The sequence below is a fragment of the Erythrolamprus reginae genome, chromosome 2, assembly GCF_031021105.1.
Source record: "Erythrolamprus reginae isolate rEryReg1 chromosome 2, rEryReg1.hap1, whole genome shotgun sequence".
Lineage (NCBI taxonomy): Eukaryota > Metazoa > Chordata > Lepidosauria > Squamata > Dipsadidae > Erythrolamprus > Erythrolamprus reginae.
The window spans coordinates 81672999-81693722 of NC_091951.1; the positions used below are offsets into that span (position 1 = coordinate 81672999).

Genomic DNA, 20724 nt, shown 5'->3' on the forward strand with positions numbered 1-20724 from the left:
AATTGAAGGAATCCAGAAATACTTCACAAGAAGTACAAGTGCTTCACTCCTCCTCACGTAACAAATTTCCCTACTCCTCCAGACTTCAAATACTACATCTAGAAAATTTACAACTACATCGTCTCCGAACTGATTTAACTGTTGTTCATAAAATCATACATCATAATGTACAACAACACAAGAGCATGTAATAGATATAAACTGAATGTAAATCACTCCAAACTTGACTGCAGAAAATATTATTTCAGCAATAGAGTGGTCACTGCCTGGAACTCATTACCTGACTCTGTTGTTGCTTATCTCAAATCTTCAACCTTACATTATCTACAATCAACCTCTCCCTTTTTCTAAGAGGTCTGTAAGGGGCGTGAATAAGTGCACTTATGTGCCTAATGTCCCTGTTCTACTGTCTTATTATATTTTCTATTACTACATTCTACTTATGTTATGTTATGTTAATATGTACTATAATACTATACTTCTTTGACAAATAAATAAATAAATAAATAAATAAATAAATAAATAAATAAATAAATAAAATAAGTATATGAATCTAAATGGTATTGTTATATACTGTATTTGTTTAACAACCAATCTAACAATTGTAGCAAGAAAGTTTGTAAAATGAGACAAAGTTCACTTAACAAGTATTTTACTTAACAATATAAATGTTGGGTTTAATTGTGGTCGTAAGTTGAGGACTACCTGTATTACTATTTTTTTATTTTAAGCCTAGGAAAGATCCTTATTCTGTCTTTTTAAAGGGGAGGGTGAGAGGGCTTGTATAACAGTTCTACAATTTATAAATTAGAGTCTACTTAAACATGACAAATGGGGGCTTTTAGCTAGAAATACAGCATTCCATTTCTATGTAAGTGTACATAATTGCTGCAATTTATGGCTTTGCCTTTCTGCATTTTTAGGTGTCTGAGCCCTTTACTCTGCAACTTGCACTTGTCTGAATCACCAAACAACTCCCATTGTCATTTATGCTGGATCTCATACTGAAATCCCTGCACCATTTACGTTAATCAACTATTTTTTGAAACAGTTTCCTGTAGAAACAATAATACGTCCTTTTTTTAAAAAAATATGAAATGCTACATTTGCTATATGTTGAGAAAGTGTAATAATAATATATAAGAAACCCCTTTATTGAACTTTTCATGATCTTACCAGAGGCCTGAGTTCAGGATGAGTCAGAATATATCCATTATTTGTAATTGCAAATGCATATCCATGAATTCCTAGCTGCAAGGAAGAACAAAAATAAGAACACAGAGAATAAGTTTGTCCTTTGAAAAGCAACAGGTAAAGTAGCTGCAACACAATCCCAGCAGGAGATTATCTTGCCTGGCTTCCCACTGGGGTTTTTAAATAAAATTTCCCTGAAAATTGGACCTTTTATTGTTTTCACTTCAAACATACAGTTGGTTCCTTTTTTGCACAAGTTAGTTGCTTGTGTTTTCTAACAGCCTTCTCCAAAGAAAGTGGTTTGAATACTTTTTAATATTCTATTTTTAAGGTTGTTTTTTGCTTACGCCTAAGTTTTATTCCTTTCCTGAAAAAGCCCAAGTTCATGGCTTCTTATCAAGCTAGTTATCTCTCCCAACATCAAAGACAAAATTAGCTCCACTGTTTCTTTAAAAAGTACTCTTAACATTTACAGCAGCCTCATTAAAAAAGAGGGTAGGTACACTGTTATTTGCAGCCTTTCTCAGTCAGCCTGAAGATGGAGTGTAGGAAACAGCTGACTGCACCCAACTTGAGTATTTAGATACATCCGAAGGTTAGTGCTCTATTCAGAGAAGATTAATTTAAAAACAGGTCTACTGTTTCAGTATACTGGGAAATAAACGCAAAGAAATGCTTTTTATCTAAAGAAGTAATACATTTTAACTTCTTTTACCTGTGTTTTAATTAAGCCTTATTGCCTCTTGATTTTTTCTGGTAGTGGTAGGTCATTCTATATAATTTAAGGCTGTTTTCTAGAATATTTATTTTTATTTGATTCAATGAGCTGAAAAAGTTGCATGCATTTTGTAAACCAGGTTTGGTATAGTGTAACTCTTCCCGTCTCTCTTATTTTTCTAACATTTGCATTTACTGTAAGTGAGTGGAAATGTCTGTGCATCTTATATAGCGAATGTTGTTGAAGTCCTTCCCACCTGCTGGTCCCCACCCTTTGGCCATTTTTAGCCTCCGTACATCACATTTTTGACCTCCGCATACTCTGTTTTAGACCTGTTCCAGACTGCGGAGGTTGGCACACCACATTGCCACTGGTTTACACATGGTGTGTTTTCAGCCTCCGCACATAACATTTTCAGCCTCTGCACATCCCATTTTTGGCCTCTGCAAGTCACATTTCTGGCCAATATTCCAGGTTGTGGGGATCAGTGGCAGTGGTGACCCCCACTGTCTGGTGCGAGCTGAAAATGCAATGCACAGAGGCCAAAAGTGGGGCATGTGGAGGCCAAAAACGCATTGTATGGTATGTTTGTGTGTATGCTTGCTTTTAATAATGGGGGTTTTAGTGTTTTTTAAATTATTAGATTTGTTCTTACATTGTCTTTGTTATTGTTGTGAGCCGCCCCGAGTCTACGGAGAGGGGCAGCATACAAATCTAATTAATAATAATAATAATAATAATAATAATAATAATAATAATAATAATAATTGTGCAGAGGCAGCGATCGGCGGCAATGTGCTGTGGCGATCTTGGCAGCCTGCAATGGGTCTAAAATGAAGCATGCAGAAGCCAACAACGCAACAGATGCAGGCTGAAAAAGCGACACATGGAAGCCAAAACCCAACATGTGGAGGCCAAAAATGCAACACAGAGAATCAGTGATGGGTCGTGGTAATCCCCGCAGCCTGGAACAGTTGATTGGCGGTATTCCAGGAGGTTGATTCAACCAACAATCAGCTGCTCATGCTGAATCAGGCTGTGATAACATGCTGAAGCTGAACAGGATATTTGCTGCAAGGACACTAGCCATGCTGCAAGAACACTAGCCATGAATACTGATGGATGCTGGTAGGCAGAGGCAGAATTTCCCCCCCTGATTTCCTCTCCAAAAACTAATGTGCATCTTATACTCCAGAGCGTCTTATACTTTGAAAAATTCTTGACAAATCTATATTTTCTTTTATGTACACTGAGAGCATATGCACCAAGACAAATCCCTTGTGTGTCCAATCACACTTGGCCAATAAAGAATTCTATTCTATTCTATTCTGTTCTGTGCTATTCTATTCTACCCTATTCTCCTCTTGCACTTTTTGGAAGACAGACAATGGCAATAATAAATATGAAGCAGCTAACCTTGAGGAAGGTTATGATAGAACCTGGTTATTTAGAGCTAGTAGGCTTCTGGAATAGATACTCTGGAATCTCTGAAATTTTATTCCAGCTGTGGCCTAGCTGGGCTGCTAGACAATTTATTGACATTGGATAATAAACACAGAAAAAGAAGTTTAATTTTGGAAACTTTGCCTTTAAATTCAACGGTATTTACCAGTGAATAATTAATTTAAAACATTAATTTAAAGTAAGATATATTGGGATTAAGACAAAGAAGACTTGATATCTTGACTGCATTCCATAGATCGACAAAATGCAACATCACAAATGAACAATGGAGCTTGTTCTGGGTGGCAGGGTAATCACTTCCCCCCCCCATATTCCTATTGGAACACTAAGATTTATGTGGGAATTATTACTGGTTTTTTTCCTTCTGAGTTCTTCCTCTTCATGTTATAAAGCAATAATCTGATATGAATAAGAATAAATTTCCAATTTCAGACCTAAGAGAGCTATGGGAAATAATCTAAAATGATGCAGTGTTATATTAGCCCTAGAAGTTTACGCATAATCAAATTTAACACTATACTTATTTCACTAAAAAATCCCATTCTATTTGACAATGCTTCTCTTACACAGCTGAATGCACTCATTGATTGCAATAAATGTACCTTCAGATCAATGATGTGCAGTCATTAAAACATCCCTTGGTGGAAAACTCACTGTTAATAGCTTTCACAGATGTTCTGCATAACCTAGCTTTACCCCCAGGATGCAGAAATGATCTAAAACCTGCTGAGAGGAGGGGTTTTTTCCCTTGTAAGTTATTTTGTTGTGGATTTTTATACAATGAGAGTACAGCTCTGTTCTAAAACTCTCTGATTAAGCATAAAAGTGGATAAGATCTTTCAAAACAATGTTTAATTCAACGATTTTAAGATAGCCCGCCTGTCCTGATCAGGCACATTTTAAAATAGTGATATCAGGAGTGTCCACCGAGTGAGGTCCAAAGCTACAAAAAGGCATTCTGATTTTATTGCCATTTACACCAAACAGTTGGGATTCTGGTAAGCTGCCAAAGTATAGAAGTCTTAATAAAATTGATCTGTGGAAAAACTGGGAAAAAAATTATTAAGAAAAATTGCTCAAATGTAAAAGAGTTTACGTTTAAAAATAAAACTCCTTTAAAGGATATGAGTAATCATTTCCATGCAGTAAGCTATATTTCATATCTAAGGTATGAAAAGAATTTTCTGATTCCTTGACAGTATTTTGGGATGTGATCTCTAACTGTAACTTTCTCAGACAACATTTGTGCTTTATTTTTCATAAGAAGGTAGCATCTATTACAGTGATCTGCAAAGAATTGGATCTAACATTATGTCAGTTGAAAAAGTGAAATTGATGCTGCTGAAATTTAATAGAATTTGATGCACCATTATAGAGTGAACACATCTTCTTCAGTCTTCAGCAGGGGCGGGCTACGGCCCAGACAGGGGGAAACACAGTGGGGTAGCAAAAATGGAGCTCCACCCCAGAGGACCCAATTTGCACTGAAAGACGTTGAAAGAAAATGCAGGGCGTCTTGCATAAGCCACGCCCACAGTGTGGTAGTAAAAATTTTTGTAGCCTGTCACTGGTCTTCAGATAGTATAATAAGATCACAGCCCAGCATTTATCATGTCAGTTTTGCGCAAGACTCTGTACAGTCACTTCTACAAGTAGAATGGACCTGATTAATTCTACCAGTTTTCTTTTGTCATAAAAGCATTTTTTTTCCCATAGAAGTGTTTCTATACATTTTATATATTTACAGTTCCACAAATACAATTAAATTTGACTGAGTAGCAGTTTACAAATGGATAAGTTACCTTGTATTTTGGAATAGCCTTCAGAAGTTCTTTTACTGGAACATCTGTGCCCACAACTCCCAGGAGAATGCCTTTTGATCTCTATTTTAAAATAAATATATATACGTATTTAAAATTGGGTTAATAAACAATTAAAGCCAGAGGTTTCAACCAATCAGTTTAATCCCATGTGGATTAAAATGGTGCCAAGGAATACAGTAATTCTTCATTTATAGATAAGGATCTCTATAGTTAATCTGCCTGTCTAAGCACTGGGTCCATGTCAACCTGGGCAACCTCAAGTCTGCAACTGCACCAATGTCCATGTAGCAATTCCCACACATCATCAGGAAGGAAGACTTCTTCCTTGGAGTTTGTGGATGATAAGTGAAACATCTTCAAAGAAAATCCAAGAAAATCCAATTGCTTCCTAAAAAAAAAAAGCACCATTGGGACTTCCTTGGAAGAACCATACTGAAGGATGCTTGGTGAAGTATTAAGTTAAAGCAAAAGGCCCCGATGAGTTGTTGCATGGATCTAATCTCCAAATCTCCAAAATCAAAAGCCAACTTTTTTTCCCCTTCTAATCCTGGAAAGAAAAGCATAGATGATGTGCAACATTTCATCTGATAAGGAAGCTTTCTGTTAAACTCTTTGGAGTCTGGAAGTGTATTGTGGAAAAACTTTGCATGGAACTATGCAATTTACTTTGGTTTCTCTTCAGATTGTATAAATCGCTTGTCTTTTATGGGAATATGCCACTTACTTCCCCAGCTGCCTGATCCTGGTAACTGATATCTCAAAGGGAAGTATTAATAAAAGGCAGTTTAAAAAAGTTAGAAATGATCCAGAATGTTAAAAACCTATTAACGCTTTGTTGAACTTATTTTTTTCCTTAGGCAACTTTATACCATAAGTACAGACATTTGTTCTAATCAAGAATTCTATTGGAACAAAAATAAAGTGCATGCATTTGTGCTCATGTATATATGTATAGTTGATTGTGTATATATGTGCAGGGTGCTACAGCAGGCAAGAGTTGTACATAGCCAGGTAGTGTATAATGATTTCAGATGTTTGAGACAGAATGCAAATAATCTAGGAGCAGTTAACATGCTTACATGTAATTGAAACAAATACTTTTCCAACTTTTATAACAATTTTAGGTTTTATATCCTGTTTGATATATTCCCTTTCCCTTTTACAAGCTTCAATGGACATGCAAATAAAGAGCTTGGCATTCTCAATTTTGTGCTTTATGAATTCATGACACTATTTTTCAAAAAGTATTTAATGCTCATTCGTATTAACAATGTGTGCTTTTATTTCAACAGCGAGTGCAAATATATGGGGGAACAGCGTAATCTAACAGAAAAATCCATGATTTCATCAAGCCATTCCAATATTGTATGTGCTAGTTTAAAAGCTTTCGTTTTCCAGCCGATGACTGTGGGAATACTTACAGTCTCATTTTGCTTACTAAATACTGGCATGGCAACAGTGGTCATCAAAACCAATCCCTGATCGTCAGCAAGCTATGTTTTAAAAAAAAGAGATCAAGAGAACACAAACGAAGGTCACAATCAAGTCACAGCAATGAAAACACTCAAAGGAAAAGATTTCTAACTCACTAAAATAATTTAAATATAAACCTAGGTTGCATTGTTCTGGTTCATTTCAAAAGCGTGGACGAAGGCTATAATAAAAAGACTTTAAAGAAAGAAAACACTTGGTGATAGTTCATTCATCTGTTGGATATAAAATGCAAATTTTGTATTCATTTTCTGGACATTTGGTTTCTCATAGGAAACCACCACCATCCCTTTATAATCACACCAGTGCAATTAAAAAAAAAACATGGGGCATTAATGACATCAGGTCTTCAACTGGTTTCTGCATTCTTTTATTGATGAACAGCATGATCACACAGAAATCACTGTAATTTTGGTAATACTGAAGTCTCAAAATGAGCAATGTTAAAACGAGTAGATGATAATCTTGCTAACCTCTGTAAACTCCCGGCTCACAGATTGCATTATTCAGGCAAATATAAATGTCAGGGAAATTCCAGATAAATAGAAAAGCATTTCTGTGTAGTGACTAAACCCAAATTGGTTTCTAGTCTAAAACTTGGACCCATTTAAGATATACATTGTAATTAAACATGCATTAATTTCATATTAAGATTTCAAGTAGTTGATATTTTAAAAAAGGAGAGGGAATCTGAATTAATGGTTGAAGGAGTTTTCTGAGATTATTCCTAAAATATAAGATAAGAGTTTTTCTTACATGATTTTCCAAGTCCCAAGAGGTTTGCCTGGCCTTAATATGATTTAGATATTGCAAATGTAAACTATATTGTGTGAAACAAGCATACAGTTAAAAACCCATGGTTAGATATTAGATACTTCACTACAAAATTCATATGTAAGGAAAAAAATATTATTTAATCTTCTAATACTAAGAATCCAATTAAAATTAAAGCCTTCACATACACTATTAACAAAAATGGGCTGTGCCTCAAGAATTTCCTTCACACACAATTCCTACATAGAAGCTTCCACAGATTCTTTTACCCATTCCATCTATTTTTATTATGTCCCCAGATGGTAAAATCAGCAGTTTTTGCAGTATTATTCCAACGAGACGCATAAAGTTGTACTCAAGCATCCCAAAACAAAAATTGCCGATTCACAAAATATTTGCACATGGCTGTTTATAAGTATAAATGATGCTCTTAAAATAATCAATGCAATGCGAATGTAAGTAAATCTAACCATGTTGGGAATGGTTTGGATTAGGTGACCTAATCCAGAAAAACATGAGAGCTTGAGCTCACTCCAAGAAACCATTGTAATTCACATGAAGATAAAGTGAGGGAAGAAAAAGGAGATTCTCGTGTACAAGATTCTATTACTATAGCTGTACTAACAAAATTAGTTTTAGATCTATATGACAATCATTTCTTAACCTGTCTACCTTATAGGGCTGACATCAAGAGCAATTCCAAAGTTATCCTGTTCTCCCTGCCTTTGACTCATGATAATTTAAAACTTCCTGGACTGCTCTTCAAATCCGTTTTAAAGAACAAGTTGAACATTGGAGTTTAGCAGGAAGAAGGAAGGAGCAAAACTGATATTCTGAGATTTTTTTATTTTTTTTTATGTTGAGCTTCATCTGAAGTCATCTGAATAGCTGCTAACTGCAGAGGTTGTATCTTGATTAGCTACTTTATACAAGTCCACCTTCAGGGAAGAATAAATGCAGTTCCAACTGTGATCCTCTAAAAACTAAACACGAGGATGAACGAGCATGAATTCTCAACTGGAAGTTTCAATACTCAAAAAAACCTAACCACTTACATATATTTGTAGTAACTGCACACTGGTCGCAATCTTCAAAAAAAAGATCAAAGGACTGCTGCAGCAAATGACCATAGTTTAGCTGATAAGAAAGGATAAAATATTTCTTAGTTGAAAGAAAAGAGATATTGCACAGAATCTAATAGTTGATGCAATTCTCCATAATACAAGAAGAGGATACGTCTGGTGGTGCATAAAATATTCTTCACTGTAGCAACCCAGAAGAGTTTTTAGACCCTGCAGCTAAAACATATTCTTAGCATTTAATAAAGAGATATTACAGAACAGAAGGCAAGTTGGTGGCCCTCTAAATGCCAGAGAAGATGCCTTATAAGAAAGAAGAGTCACAGTGATTGGTGAGTGACTCCTATAAGGAATGTATACAAATACAATATAGAGTATGCCACTGGATACTGGATTCACTGCCAAATGTACTATCTGCAAGGAGATAACATCAGGATGTAATAGAATGACTTCCAGGAATTCTCAATTATAAATATTCCCCTTCCTGTTAATATATGTGGAAATCAATAATACTTCAAAGAACAGCCCCACAACTACTGGTATATCACCAAAGATTTTAACAAAACCTTAGAAAGGTTAAGCTCTGGAGGCTCTAGTGATTTTCAGTTTATGGAAGAGATCTGAAAAAAAGAAAGAGGAATATTGCAAATCAATGATCACCTACACAAATGATAGGGACAGAAAATATTTGACTCCTGGAACTACAGCCTGAGTTACCCACCTGCAGGTCTGAAGGTATGAGATGCATAGAATTTCATGATTAAAACAAATATTTAGTCACAGTCTTGTTAGTTTAATGGGATATCAAATCCCGTGAGTGCTGGGAATAAAGAAACAGAAAGTAGGACCTCTGATGAACATTTGCACATAGTAGAAAGTAGGGTCTGAAGTAATGGAGATAACCAATGAGAGTTGAGTGACTCATAGTCACCCTCTGTCTAGCTTACTGACATTACAGGGTCATTACACAAATGGGACATTCAGTGAAATATCAGAAGGAAAACTGGCTCTTAAATCTTGTTTTTTCAGTATCTAGACAGCGAAGCCTAAGCTTTTACTGTACAGTATTATGGAAAATTAAATGTGACTTAATTATTTTAAGGGATTCACTAAAATCCTTTGATTTAATATAGGACTTGAAAAATACAATTTACTTAAAGAAACAAAATAGGAAGAAACAGAAAAAGAAAAGTTGAGATAAATGTTGAAAATGCCTAGAAAATGTTCAGAAATCACAATGAAAGAACTTGGCAATGTTGCAGAGGTTCAAACAAAAACAATACTGTTGCTGGTGTTTATTATTCCTATTTATTCAAATAGCAATAAAATTTAGTTGGTGATTTGGCCCAATTCTTATGTGTTGGTTCTGAGAAATCACGGAGAATGAATGAAATACTATATATTACTTAGAGCAATGTTTTTTTTAAAAAAAGAAGATTCAGTAATCTGTGCACAAGTCAGTCTGACATAGAAATAGAAAGGATTCTAGAGTTGATCATCAAGAGATAATCTGTGAGCATGAAAACAATGGATAATGTTTTAAGTATGAAGTGTTGAATGATTGGTTTGATAGTTTTTACTTTCTTTTAACTGAATTGAAGGGTTGTTTTTAATGTAGTAATAATTGGATTTATATTATTGTCCTGTTTTTGTATATGCTGTGAGCTGCCCCGAGTCCTCAGAGAGGGGTGGCATACAAATCCAATTAAACAAACAAACAAACAAACAAACAAACAAACAAATAGATAGCTAAATAAAATAATTGTGAGCAATCAGAATTGATTTGTCAGGAACATATTTTGCTTGAATAGCTTTATCTCATTTCTTGATCAGGGAATTTTCTTAATAGACTTCAAGAATGTTGTAACTGCAATATATCTTGATTGCAGCAAAATATTTGAGAAAGTACCTCCTGATTAATCCAGTATAGCAGGGGTCTCCAACCGCCGGTCCGCGGACCGGGACCGGGCCGTTGGGGGTTTTCAGCCGGTCCACGGCGCCAGGGCCCCCTCGGCCTTTCCGCGCTGCCCACCGCCCGCCCGATTTGCCCCCTCTGCTCCTCTGCCACCTCCTGCCTTTCACCGCAGCTCCTCCCGCACCCGGAACGCACGCCCTGCCCGCCTCACATTTGCCGAGAGGACTTTCGCCCCGGGCTCTCAGCAAGGGGGCTGCATGACAGGCGGGGCCGGCGGAAGGTGATATTCAATGTCGGGGGCGCACGGGAGGTTTTGCGCGCGCTCCCTATCTCCCTGCTAGCCCACTCGGAATACTGTATTCAAAATAAGAAAAGCCTTCGCCGGCAAAGGCTTTTCTTATTTTGAATACGTATTCCGAGTGGGCTAGCAGGGAGATAGGGAGCGCGCGCAAAACCGCCCGTGCGCCCCCGACATTGAATATCACCTTCCGCCGGCCCCGCCTCTCATGCAAACCCCCTTGCTGAGAGCCCGGGGCGAAAGTCCTCTCGGCAAATGTGAGGCGGGCAGGGCGTGCGCGCGTCACCGCTGAGAAGAACGGAGAGAGAACGAGAGTGAGTGAAAGCAACAGACAGCAAGATAGAGAGAAAGTGAGAAAGAGAGAGTGAGAGAAAGGGGGGGAGAGAAAGAGATAGCAAGAGAGAGAGAACAAGAGAGAGAAAGAGCGTGAGAAACAAAACAAGAGAGAAAGAGTGAGAGAGAGAGAAAGCAAAAGAGACAGAAAGAAAACAAGAGAGAGAAAGTGAGAAGAAGAGAGGGAAAGAGGGGGAGAGAGAGAGAAAGAGAGAGGGGGGAGAGAGAGAAAGAGAGGGAGAAAGAGAGGGAAAGGGGGGAGAGATAGCAAGAGAGGGAGAGAGAAAGAGAGAGGGAAAGGGGGAGAGAGGGGGGAGAGAAAGAGGAGATAAAGGAAGAGGAGAGAGAGAAAGGAAGAGAAAGAAAGAAAGATAGAAAGAGAGAGAGAGTGAGAGATGCTCAGTGAGCCTTTCTTTGAAGTTGCCTTTCTTTCTTTCTTTCTTTCTCTTTCTTTCTTTCTTTCTTGCTCTTTTTCTTTCTCTCTTTTACCTTTCCTTCCTCTATTTCTTTTCTTTCTCCTTCTTACCTTCTTCCCTCCCTCCCTCCAGTCCTTCCTCTCTTACTCTCCCCTTTCATAAGTTTCCTTGCTTCCTTCCTCTGTTCCTGTCCCTTCCCTCTTTCCTTCTTTCTTCCTTCCTTCCTTTCCTCCCTTCCTTTCCTCCCTCCATTTCTTGCTTTCCTTTTCCTTCCTCCCTTCTTTCCTCCCTCATTCCCTTCTTTCACTCCTTCCTCTCTTACTCTCCCCTTTCACACCTTTCTTTGCTTCTTTGCACCCTTCTTCTGTTCCTGTACCTTCCCTCTTTCCTTCCTTCCTTCCCACCCTCCGTCCATTCATTCACCCATTCCTCTCTTGATCGCCCCTTTTACGGCGCCGCTGACAGCTAGCTCCCCCCCCCCCACCGGGCCATGGAAAACTGGTCTAGCTGAAAGCCGGTCCCTGGTGCAAAAAAGGTTGGGGACCTCTGCAGTATAGGATGGATGGCACAACATACCAAATTAACCCAGTATAGGATGGATGGCACAACAATTAAGTGAATATAAAAGGCAGAAAATTGCATTAAAATGATCTCATCAAATTAGAAATTTGATTTCAAATGAAGGTGCAGTCCTGGATCTTTTTATTCTTCACTATTTTTATTAAGAACCTAGAGGAAAAAGGTCGAGGCATGCCTATCCAACCTGCAGTGATACAAAACCGTGTGGGACAGTTAATGAGGAACGTGGTGGCTCAGTGGCTATGCTAATAAATGTAATAACCAGCACAATTCTTGCAAAAGAGTTTATGCCTGAACAAATCTCTGACAAAATTATGCAGACTGATATATTTTGAACCAACCAAAGCTTCTGGATACTGTTCAAGGACAGCCCCATGTAGAGCACAATACAATAGTCCAAATCAGAAGTGAACCATAGATGACTGTGACAAGGCGTTGGTCCAGGTAGGAGTGTAACTGGCCCACCATTCACAGTTGTGTGGAAGCTCTTCTGATCACACCTTGAGTAGAAGTTGGAAACCCAGGGAAATCCTCAAATTACACACTGGGTCTGCCTGGGACAGGGCAACCTCATTCATGATAAAAGATGGCAATTCTCCAAAGACCAAGGAGCCACGCCATCTAATCCAGGTTGTTTAAGTCTGTTACTCTCCTTCTAAACTTCAAAGCCTCCAGACATCAAGAAAAGGTGGTTGCAGCCTCACTTAATTCAAAACTGGCAGTGAGATCCAATTTAGCATCACCTGCATACTAATGATATCTCATCCCATGATGTTGGATGATCTCACCCAGCAGTTTCAAATAAGTGGCAAATAGAAGCGGGGAAAGTACTGACCCTTGAGGGATCCTGCAAAGCAGAGCTAGGTGTCAAACCTCTCCCACCCCGCCAATTATCACCAATCGAAAAAGCTTGAGAAGAAGGAAGTTAACCAGGAGAACACAACGTCCCTGCCCCCCCCATCACTCAGAGCCATGCACATTGTTATGCACTTATAAAATGTATGTTAACTATGAAAAATATGGGCACCTGATTTTTTTAATATGAAAAAATGATTTATACCACTCAAACATAGGGATCCCCCGCCAGGTTAGATTTGGCAGAATTCGTTTTAGTATATTAGTCATATAGCACAGGAGTCCTCAACCTTTTTGGCAATTTTTCCATGGAGCAGGAGTGGGATCTGTGGAAAGACAATTTTTTTCTGGTCTGGAAGAAAGATGGTTTCAGTTTTGCTTGTTCACCTTCTTAAAAGTTCAAATAAAGATATTTGCCAAATCTATTGCCTGAGCAATTTATGATCATTCGTACTTAAATTGAAGCAAAATGATATTTCAAGTGGTCTCTGTCTGCAATGGCTATAAACATCAATATTTCTAGTAATTGTGAATCACTGTATTTCAAATATTAGCATAATACTTAATTCAATTTGTTTGTGTCATTGTCAATACAATTTTATTTTTATTTTGAGGTCTTCTGCATTCCAACCTCAAATGGAAGGATGTGTGTTCGTCCTTTGAAATGCAAGAATAATTAGATTAAACCTACTAACAAAGTCCAGATTCTTCCACCCTATTGCTTTGATTTTTAAAGGCAAACATATTGCTGCTTGATCTTAAGTGCTTTCATGAAGGGTATTTTCTTACATTTCATCAGGCGCTTCCATTTCCATGTGTAAATGGGGCACGTAAAACATTTAAGCAAACAGAAAGAGATAATGATTTGGGGGGGAGCATTTTATATGTTGTACTATTTCATTCCTTTTCTCTATGTGTGGGGGTTCGCATGCATGTGTATTTATGCAGAATCATCTAAAGAGTCACACATACACTAACGCATGCACACACACATAAATAAATAAATAAATAAATAAATAAATAAGAAAAAAATCCCTTTTATTAAAAGAAATTAATAATTAAAAAAAAACCAAAATCCATTACTATTAAAACTAAATTAACCAGCAAAACCAAAAACATAACTATTAATAAAAACAGGTGAGGGCTGGGTTTTTTTTCTCTGTTATTATTTAAGTGCTTTTACCATATGCTTTAAATCAAGTCACTTCTCTCTCTGTTTCTCTCTCCTGTCATTCTCTGCCTCAATCATTTTCTCATTTCTCTTTTCTCCCCTTTTTTCTATCATTTCTCTCTATCTCTTCCTTCCACTCTTCTCTCTCTCTCTTGCTTTCTCTGTCTCTCTCTTCCTTCCTCTCTCATCTCTCTCTCTCTTTCTTTCTTTCTTTCTTTCTTTCTCTTTCTCTCTCTTTCCCCTCTTGGTCTCTTTCTTTTTCTCACTTTCTCCCTCTCTTGCTTTCTCTCTCTCTCTCACTCTTTCTTGTTTTCTTTCTCACACTCTTTCTCTCTCTTGTTCTCTCTCTTGCTATCTCTTTCTCTCCCCCCTTTCTCTCTCTCTCTTTTTCTCACTTTCTCTCTATCTTGCTGTCTGTTGCTCTCACTCACTCTCGTTCTCTCTCCGTTCTTCTCAGCGGAGGCTGGTAATATTCAATGTCGGGGGGGCGCGCGCGGTTGCTCCCTATCTCCATACCAGACCACTCGGAACATTCAAAATAAGAAAAGCCTTCGCCGGCAGGTGTTCTCTCAGCAGAGGCCGGCGAAGGTGATATTCAATGTCGGGGGCGCGCGCGCGCGGTTGCGCACGCTCCCTATCTCCATACCAGGCCACTCGGAACATTCAAAATAAGAAAAGCCTTCGCTGGCGAAAGTTTTTCTTATTTTGAATGTTCCGAGTGGCCTGGTATGGAGATAGGGAGCGTGCGCAACCCGCCCCGCCTCTCCTGCAACCCCCTTGCTGAGAGCCCGGATGAAAGTGCTCTCAGCAAAGGGACTGAGACGGGCAGGGCGTGCTTTCCGGGTGCGGAGGAGCCGCGCCCAAAGGTAGGAGGCGGCGGCGGAGCAGAGGGGGCGGATCGGGCGGGGGGCAGTGACGAAAGGCCGAGGGGGCCGGAAGCAACATGGGGAGGCAGGGGCGACTGCGGCTCCCTTCCCTTCTGCTGCCGGCGCCTCCCCGCCCCCCCCCCCATGGGACTGCGTGCCCATGGAAAATGGGGACTGCGCGCCCATGGAAAAGGGCGCGCGACCCGGTATTTTGGGGTACGCGCGCGCTCACGTGCGCAGCCTACAGGGAACGGTGCCCCAGGACAAATTCTTTGTTTCCTTCCCAACTGCATTCTTGAAGAACTTCTTCCCTCTCTTCCGAAGCCAGGATTCAGTGGAGAGGATGAGAAATCTTGAATTTGGACAGTTTTCCTCAAAATCTTATCAAATGTTGTCGCACGTACTTATCCCTGAAGATGCCATCTTCCCCAGTTGTTCACTTTTCCCTCCCCACTGACAGTGGTGGAATGTCAGGACATGTCCTCCAACTCTAGAGAAACTGAAAACTTGAATGCATCAAAGAGGAACATGTCTTGGCATTCACACCCAGTCCCAAATCTGAAAGAAGCCTTACCCTTAAGGGGATATTGTCCACTTTTAGAGGGCAAAGCAGGATTTGATGTGTTTACGTCCAAAAAAACCCATGGGAAGAGCCTTCTCTGTGGCGGCCCCGACTCTCTGGAACCAACTCCCCCCAGAGATTAGAACTGCCCCTACTCTCCCGGCCTTCCGTAAACTTCTTAAAACCCACCTTTGCCGTCAGGCATGGGGGAACTGAAACATCTCCCCCGGGCATGTACAATTTATGTATGGCATGTTTGTGTGTGTGCTTGTTAGTATATTGGGGTTCTTTTTAAACTTTTTTAAATATTTAAATTTATTTGGATTTGTTACGATTTGTTATGCCTTGTTGTGAGCCGCCCCGAGTCCGCGGAGAGGGGCGGCATACAAATCTAAATAATAAATAAATAAATAAATAAATAAATTTGGGGTTGTCCATAGAAGCTCCAAGTCTCCGGAGAGGGGTGGCATACAAATCTAATTAATAATAATAATAATAATAATAATAACAACAACAACAACAACAACAACAACAACAACAACAATGCAGGGACAGGGATATTGAAAGAAAGGAATGGGTGGTAACAGATGTGTCTATTCTATAATAGCAGACTATGGGCTCCAGTGCTGGGGTTTATTATATGGATTTTCTCTATTGTGTTGTTGGCTACTGTAATATAAAGCGTGAGCATTGCACTACAGCTAAAATGTATGCATTGACTAAGTGACAGAAATTTTCTGTAATTAATGAACCCTACTGATTTCTTAATTCTTCTAATTAATCTATTTTAATGTTTTCTATAACTTGTTCCATTCTTAAATAATTTCTTTATGTTTTTATACTTTTTTAACAGAATTTAGGTTTCCTTTTAGGAAGCTATTTCTTGTCTGATTTTGGTCTTCTTAGAATTGTAATTGTACTTGTAATTGTACACAGAAAGTCCCCTACTTCCTCCACTAGGTTTGGGATCTATTTGTATTCATTTACCATGAGAAGAGTAACTTTCACTGTTTATGGAGATCCGGTTTAGGATCCCTTCTCTGTTTCCTTCTTTTCTTCCTCTTCCCAAATCCAGGTCTAAATTTCATCCATAACTTTTTTTTTTCAGTCTGAAATAGATTTTAGATAAATTCTCCCATTAGACCTTAAAAATTGTCCACAGTCTGAAAACTTTTGTTGTGCATATCCGGGCTCAAGTACATTTAAGATTCTTCCTCCAAAACTGTCACTCAGCAAGAATCCTTGCCTTATATTTCCAGCTCCTGGTTAGTCTATAATTTTTATCATTTCCACAGTAATCTATTTATCTTTCTGGGTATACATAATGATTGTATATATGACAATCATTCAAGTGTTACATAATCACAGGAGGCATTGGTGGGAAAATGTGCCGTTTCAAAACATCATTTTTAGAACCTGAGACTGAGGGGTGCTTTTAGAATGTCTTCAGAATTTTCCAAGCAATCAATAGTAGTATTGCAAAATAATTTGTTGGAGCTCTCCTGATAAAATTTGTCTGCTCTGATCTGACTGAAATGTACCCTCTAGAAACTGGGATGGGGGTGGGAACAACATGTATCAATAAATATTTTACATTTCTATTTTAACAAAAAAAACAAACCTGTAGACCAGGGGTCCCCAAACTTGGCAACTTTAAGACTTGTCGACTTCAACTCCCAGAATACACTACAGACCTTTGCTGTAGATATTCCACTCTTTTCTTATAAGATTAAAAGATTAAAAAACCAATACCAGAAAGTCTGCACCTATGTTTGGCAGGTTTTAAATCTTAAAAATTCTTCAGCGCTAGCAAACGTTAGCCAATTCTATTCAAAGTAATAATACAAAGAAAACTGAATGTGAAAAGCAAAACATTGAATTCCTGCAACTCATTTTGGATTCAGCCCCAAGTTTGATTGGGCAGCTTAAAAATCTGTCCAAGCTAAATTAGCCTACATTCTGAATTGCTTAATCAAACTTCAGATCTGACCTTGTGTTGAAAACATTTTGTAATCAGTAACCTAAGAACCCATGAGCAAGACTTCAAGTATACCCTTCAAGTACTTCAGAATTTGCATTAGAGAAGAGCTATTCCATGTGTAAACAAGTTGTGTTAACTTGCCAGGACTATGTTCTTTTACAGCAATGTGTCATTGGTCCCTTGTTATTCTCCAACTAATTCTGGAATGTGTAGGAACCAGACAAAAATCCAGAAAAGAGAATGGAAATACATTAGAAATATAAATATTAAAATTATTTTAAAATAATACGTTAAAAATACAGTTTTTACAGCTATGAAAAATTATAGGGAAGAAAAATGTAATTAATCCAAAGCAGTTACCTTTCTCGTCATTTTTAGAAACTGTCATCTTAGCATTGGGTAAAGTTTAGAGCTATCAGAATGGTTTCAGAGTAAATACCCATCATTACTAAGAATTCTGATCTTACAAATAGTCCTCAATTTATGATAATTCATTTGGCAGCCGTTCAAAGTTATCGTGGTTATAGGTTGAGTGCCACCTGCATAAAATGGCCTCTGAATGAATCCAATGTTGTTGAGTTGATCCCAGGAATGTTCAGAGGGAAAGTCATAAATTCTTCATTCAGTGTTTCAGGTCTGCATCTATAAAGGTTGAAGTCTAGGGGGAAACTAGAAGGCATGATGAAGATGTAGTGCTCCACACACATGTATTTTACCTTGAATGTTCAAAGAAGGTTTTCATGTACAACCAAGAGATATAAATATGTGACACTTCCAAAAGGAAAACAAATCACACACCAATCACTGTACAGTGATACTTCTATTTATGAACTTAATTTGTTCCGTGACCAGGTTCTTAAATAGAAAAGTTTGTAAGAAGCAATTTTTCCCATAGGAATCAATGTAAAAGGAAATAATGCATGCGATTGGGGAAACCACAGGGAGGGTGGAGGCACTGTTTCCACCCAGGAGATTCCTAGAGAGGCTCCAGGGAGGCTTCTCCCAGTCTTTTCTGGCCCTGTTTCCTCCCAGGAGATTCCTAGAAAGGCCCCACGGAGGCTTCTCCCTGCCTTTTCCGGTTACAGTTTCAGAGGTTTGTGTTATGTCTGAATGAGAAAAATAAGCGAGTTGCTGATTGGCTCAGACACGACTAGCCTGAAATACCGCCAAAACTAAACGGCTGTCTAAAATAGTTTCCGCGTTAAAAAAGGTATAAGGATTTGGACTCATTGAGAGGTTGTTGATTGATATATTCCTGGCTATGAATAAATCGTTCTACAATTGAAGCTGTCTCCAGTGCACTAATTTTACAGTGGTGACGAGGAGGTTGAACTCCCGCCGAGCAACGTGAACTTGGTTATGGCTCAGGCACCCGCTTTCTACAATCCTGATACGGAGCCATGGACATTGTATATGTCTAAATTCCGCATATTCTTGCAAACCAGCAATCTCCATGATGCAGAAGACGACAGGAAATGAGCAATATTCATAAATTACTGTGGCCCTACAATCTACAGCTTGGCTACCACCTTGGTCGACCCAGACACCATAGAAACAGTCGCTTGGTCCACCCTACAAACCAAATTGGCTGCTCATTTCCAACCTACAACTCCAGTGCGTGTACACCGCCACCAGTTCGCGCTCGTGTGACAAGCCGAAGATGAATCCACAAACGACTTCACTACCCATCTCTGCGCCATCCTGGCCAAGTGCAAATTTAAGGATCCGGAAGATCAACTCGTCGACCGATTGATTTTCGGCATGAGTAACATCACCCTACAGAAAAAGTACCTTGTAGATGAAGACGCCACTCTTCAAGGTGTCCTCAAAGCAGCCAAAACCTCCGAGATTTCTGACACCTTGGTGGCCAAAATCAAGCGTTCTGCCCCCACTGTCAACCACCTACCAGATGACATCGATTGGCCATCGGATGTTGCTGACAACCAACAACACGACCCACAACCCGCCAAGGACTCCTGCCTCCAAATTCGCTGGACCACCGACCATGACTCCCGTGAACCACGCCAGCCTCTTAAGTGCATTGGTTGCAATAGCAACCATCCCTGTTTTCGCTGCCGATTCTGAGACGCCTATTGCCATCGCTGTCAAAAGAAAGGCCACATTGCCGAAGATTGCCGTGCAGCTCTGCCCATCGATTCCCAGGCACTAAGCCCTCGGCCCTTTTCCGCCTCGAGGAACTACAAGCCACCGTCCTACCGCGCCTACCCCAGGCCGTCCACTGGAACAAGACCCTTCAACCGCGGAGGTAACTGCCCCTCTTCCATTAACTCTAACTCTTCTTTAACTCAGGACAAAATATTTGTTTCGCTCCTCATCAATAATTTGCCATGTGAAATGGAAATGGACACCGGCTCTAAGCATTCTATTATGCCTCGGCAAAAGTTTAGACTCTATATGCCACATGTTCAAATGTCAAATTTGACCCCTTGGAACGCTGGGTTAACCAGAAACGTTTGTAAGCAGAGGCGTTCTTAGGTAGAGGTACCACTGTATTTTAATGCTTTTTTCCCCCTTCTGAACTTCATTTGATTCCATTTAGCTTCTTAGTTAACTTTAATAAAATCTCTAATGTTTCTCCCAATGCAGTTGCATGACAAGATCAAGACTGTAAATTTTCCATTCCTTATGTAATTCAACACCTTGAAGAATTTTAAAAAAAACCTAAATGAAACAAAGAATGATGAATGGTGTGCCTAGATTTTTTCAAAGCAAAATTGTGTTACGGTAAAAGGACAGCATGCTGTGCTCAAAGAAAAGAGTAAGTGAACTTCTGGAAACTTTAAATGACAGTTATTGCTCAAGTCATGTTCTTAAAACATTTCAGAAAGGGGGGAAAACACACACACAGTATTTTCAAACAGAGCAAGATATTTTTTTAAAAAGGTGAGCTCTCTTTCATTAAGATTTGCAATAGATACAGTAGTCTCTCTGGTTTTACAGAGGATCAGCACAAAATATCTCACAATAGGAATAAGTTAACACATCTTGAAGCCTGCTGTTTCCACAAATCATGTAAAACAATACCTTAGTGGGCTGTTATAGAGGAACACTTATGTCTGAGAGACACTGCAGGAAACGAGTATGCTAATTTATACCCATAAACTCTGCAAACAAATAAAATGATTTATTTACTCTAAATAAATCATTCTTCCCTCACCCAAGGAAACACCAAGGAAGAGACTAT

The 20724-nt window shown here is 38.9% G+C and overlaps 1 protein-coding gene across 1 annotated transcript in view; it reads right to left on the reverse strand.

Annotated features, from left to right (window-relative positions):
• Positions 1-20724, reverse strand: part of CACNA2D3 (calcium voltage-gated channel auxiliary subunit alpha2delta 3) — a 700147-nt gene that overhangs the window by 147514 nt on the left and 531909 nt on the right. Inside the window, exons 14-16 of the mRNA XM_070738505.1 lie at positions 6621-6692; positions 5179-5259; positions 1177-1251 (exon numbers count right to left, since the gene is read on the reverse strand). Of these exons, the coding sequence (XP_070594606.1) occupies positions 1177-1251; positions 5179-5259; positions 6621-6692 (228 nt within the window). The remainder of the gene's footprint in view (positions 1-1176; positions 1252-5178; positions 5260-6620; positions 6693-20724) is intronic.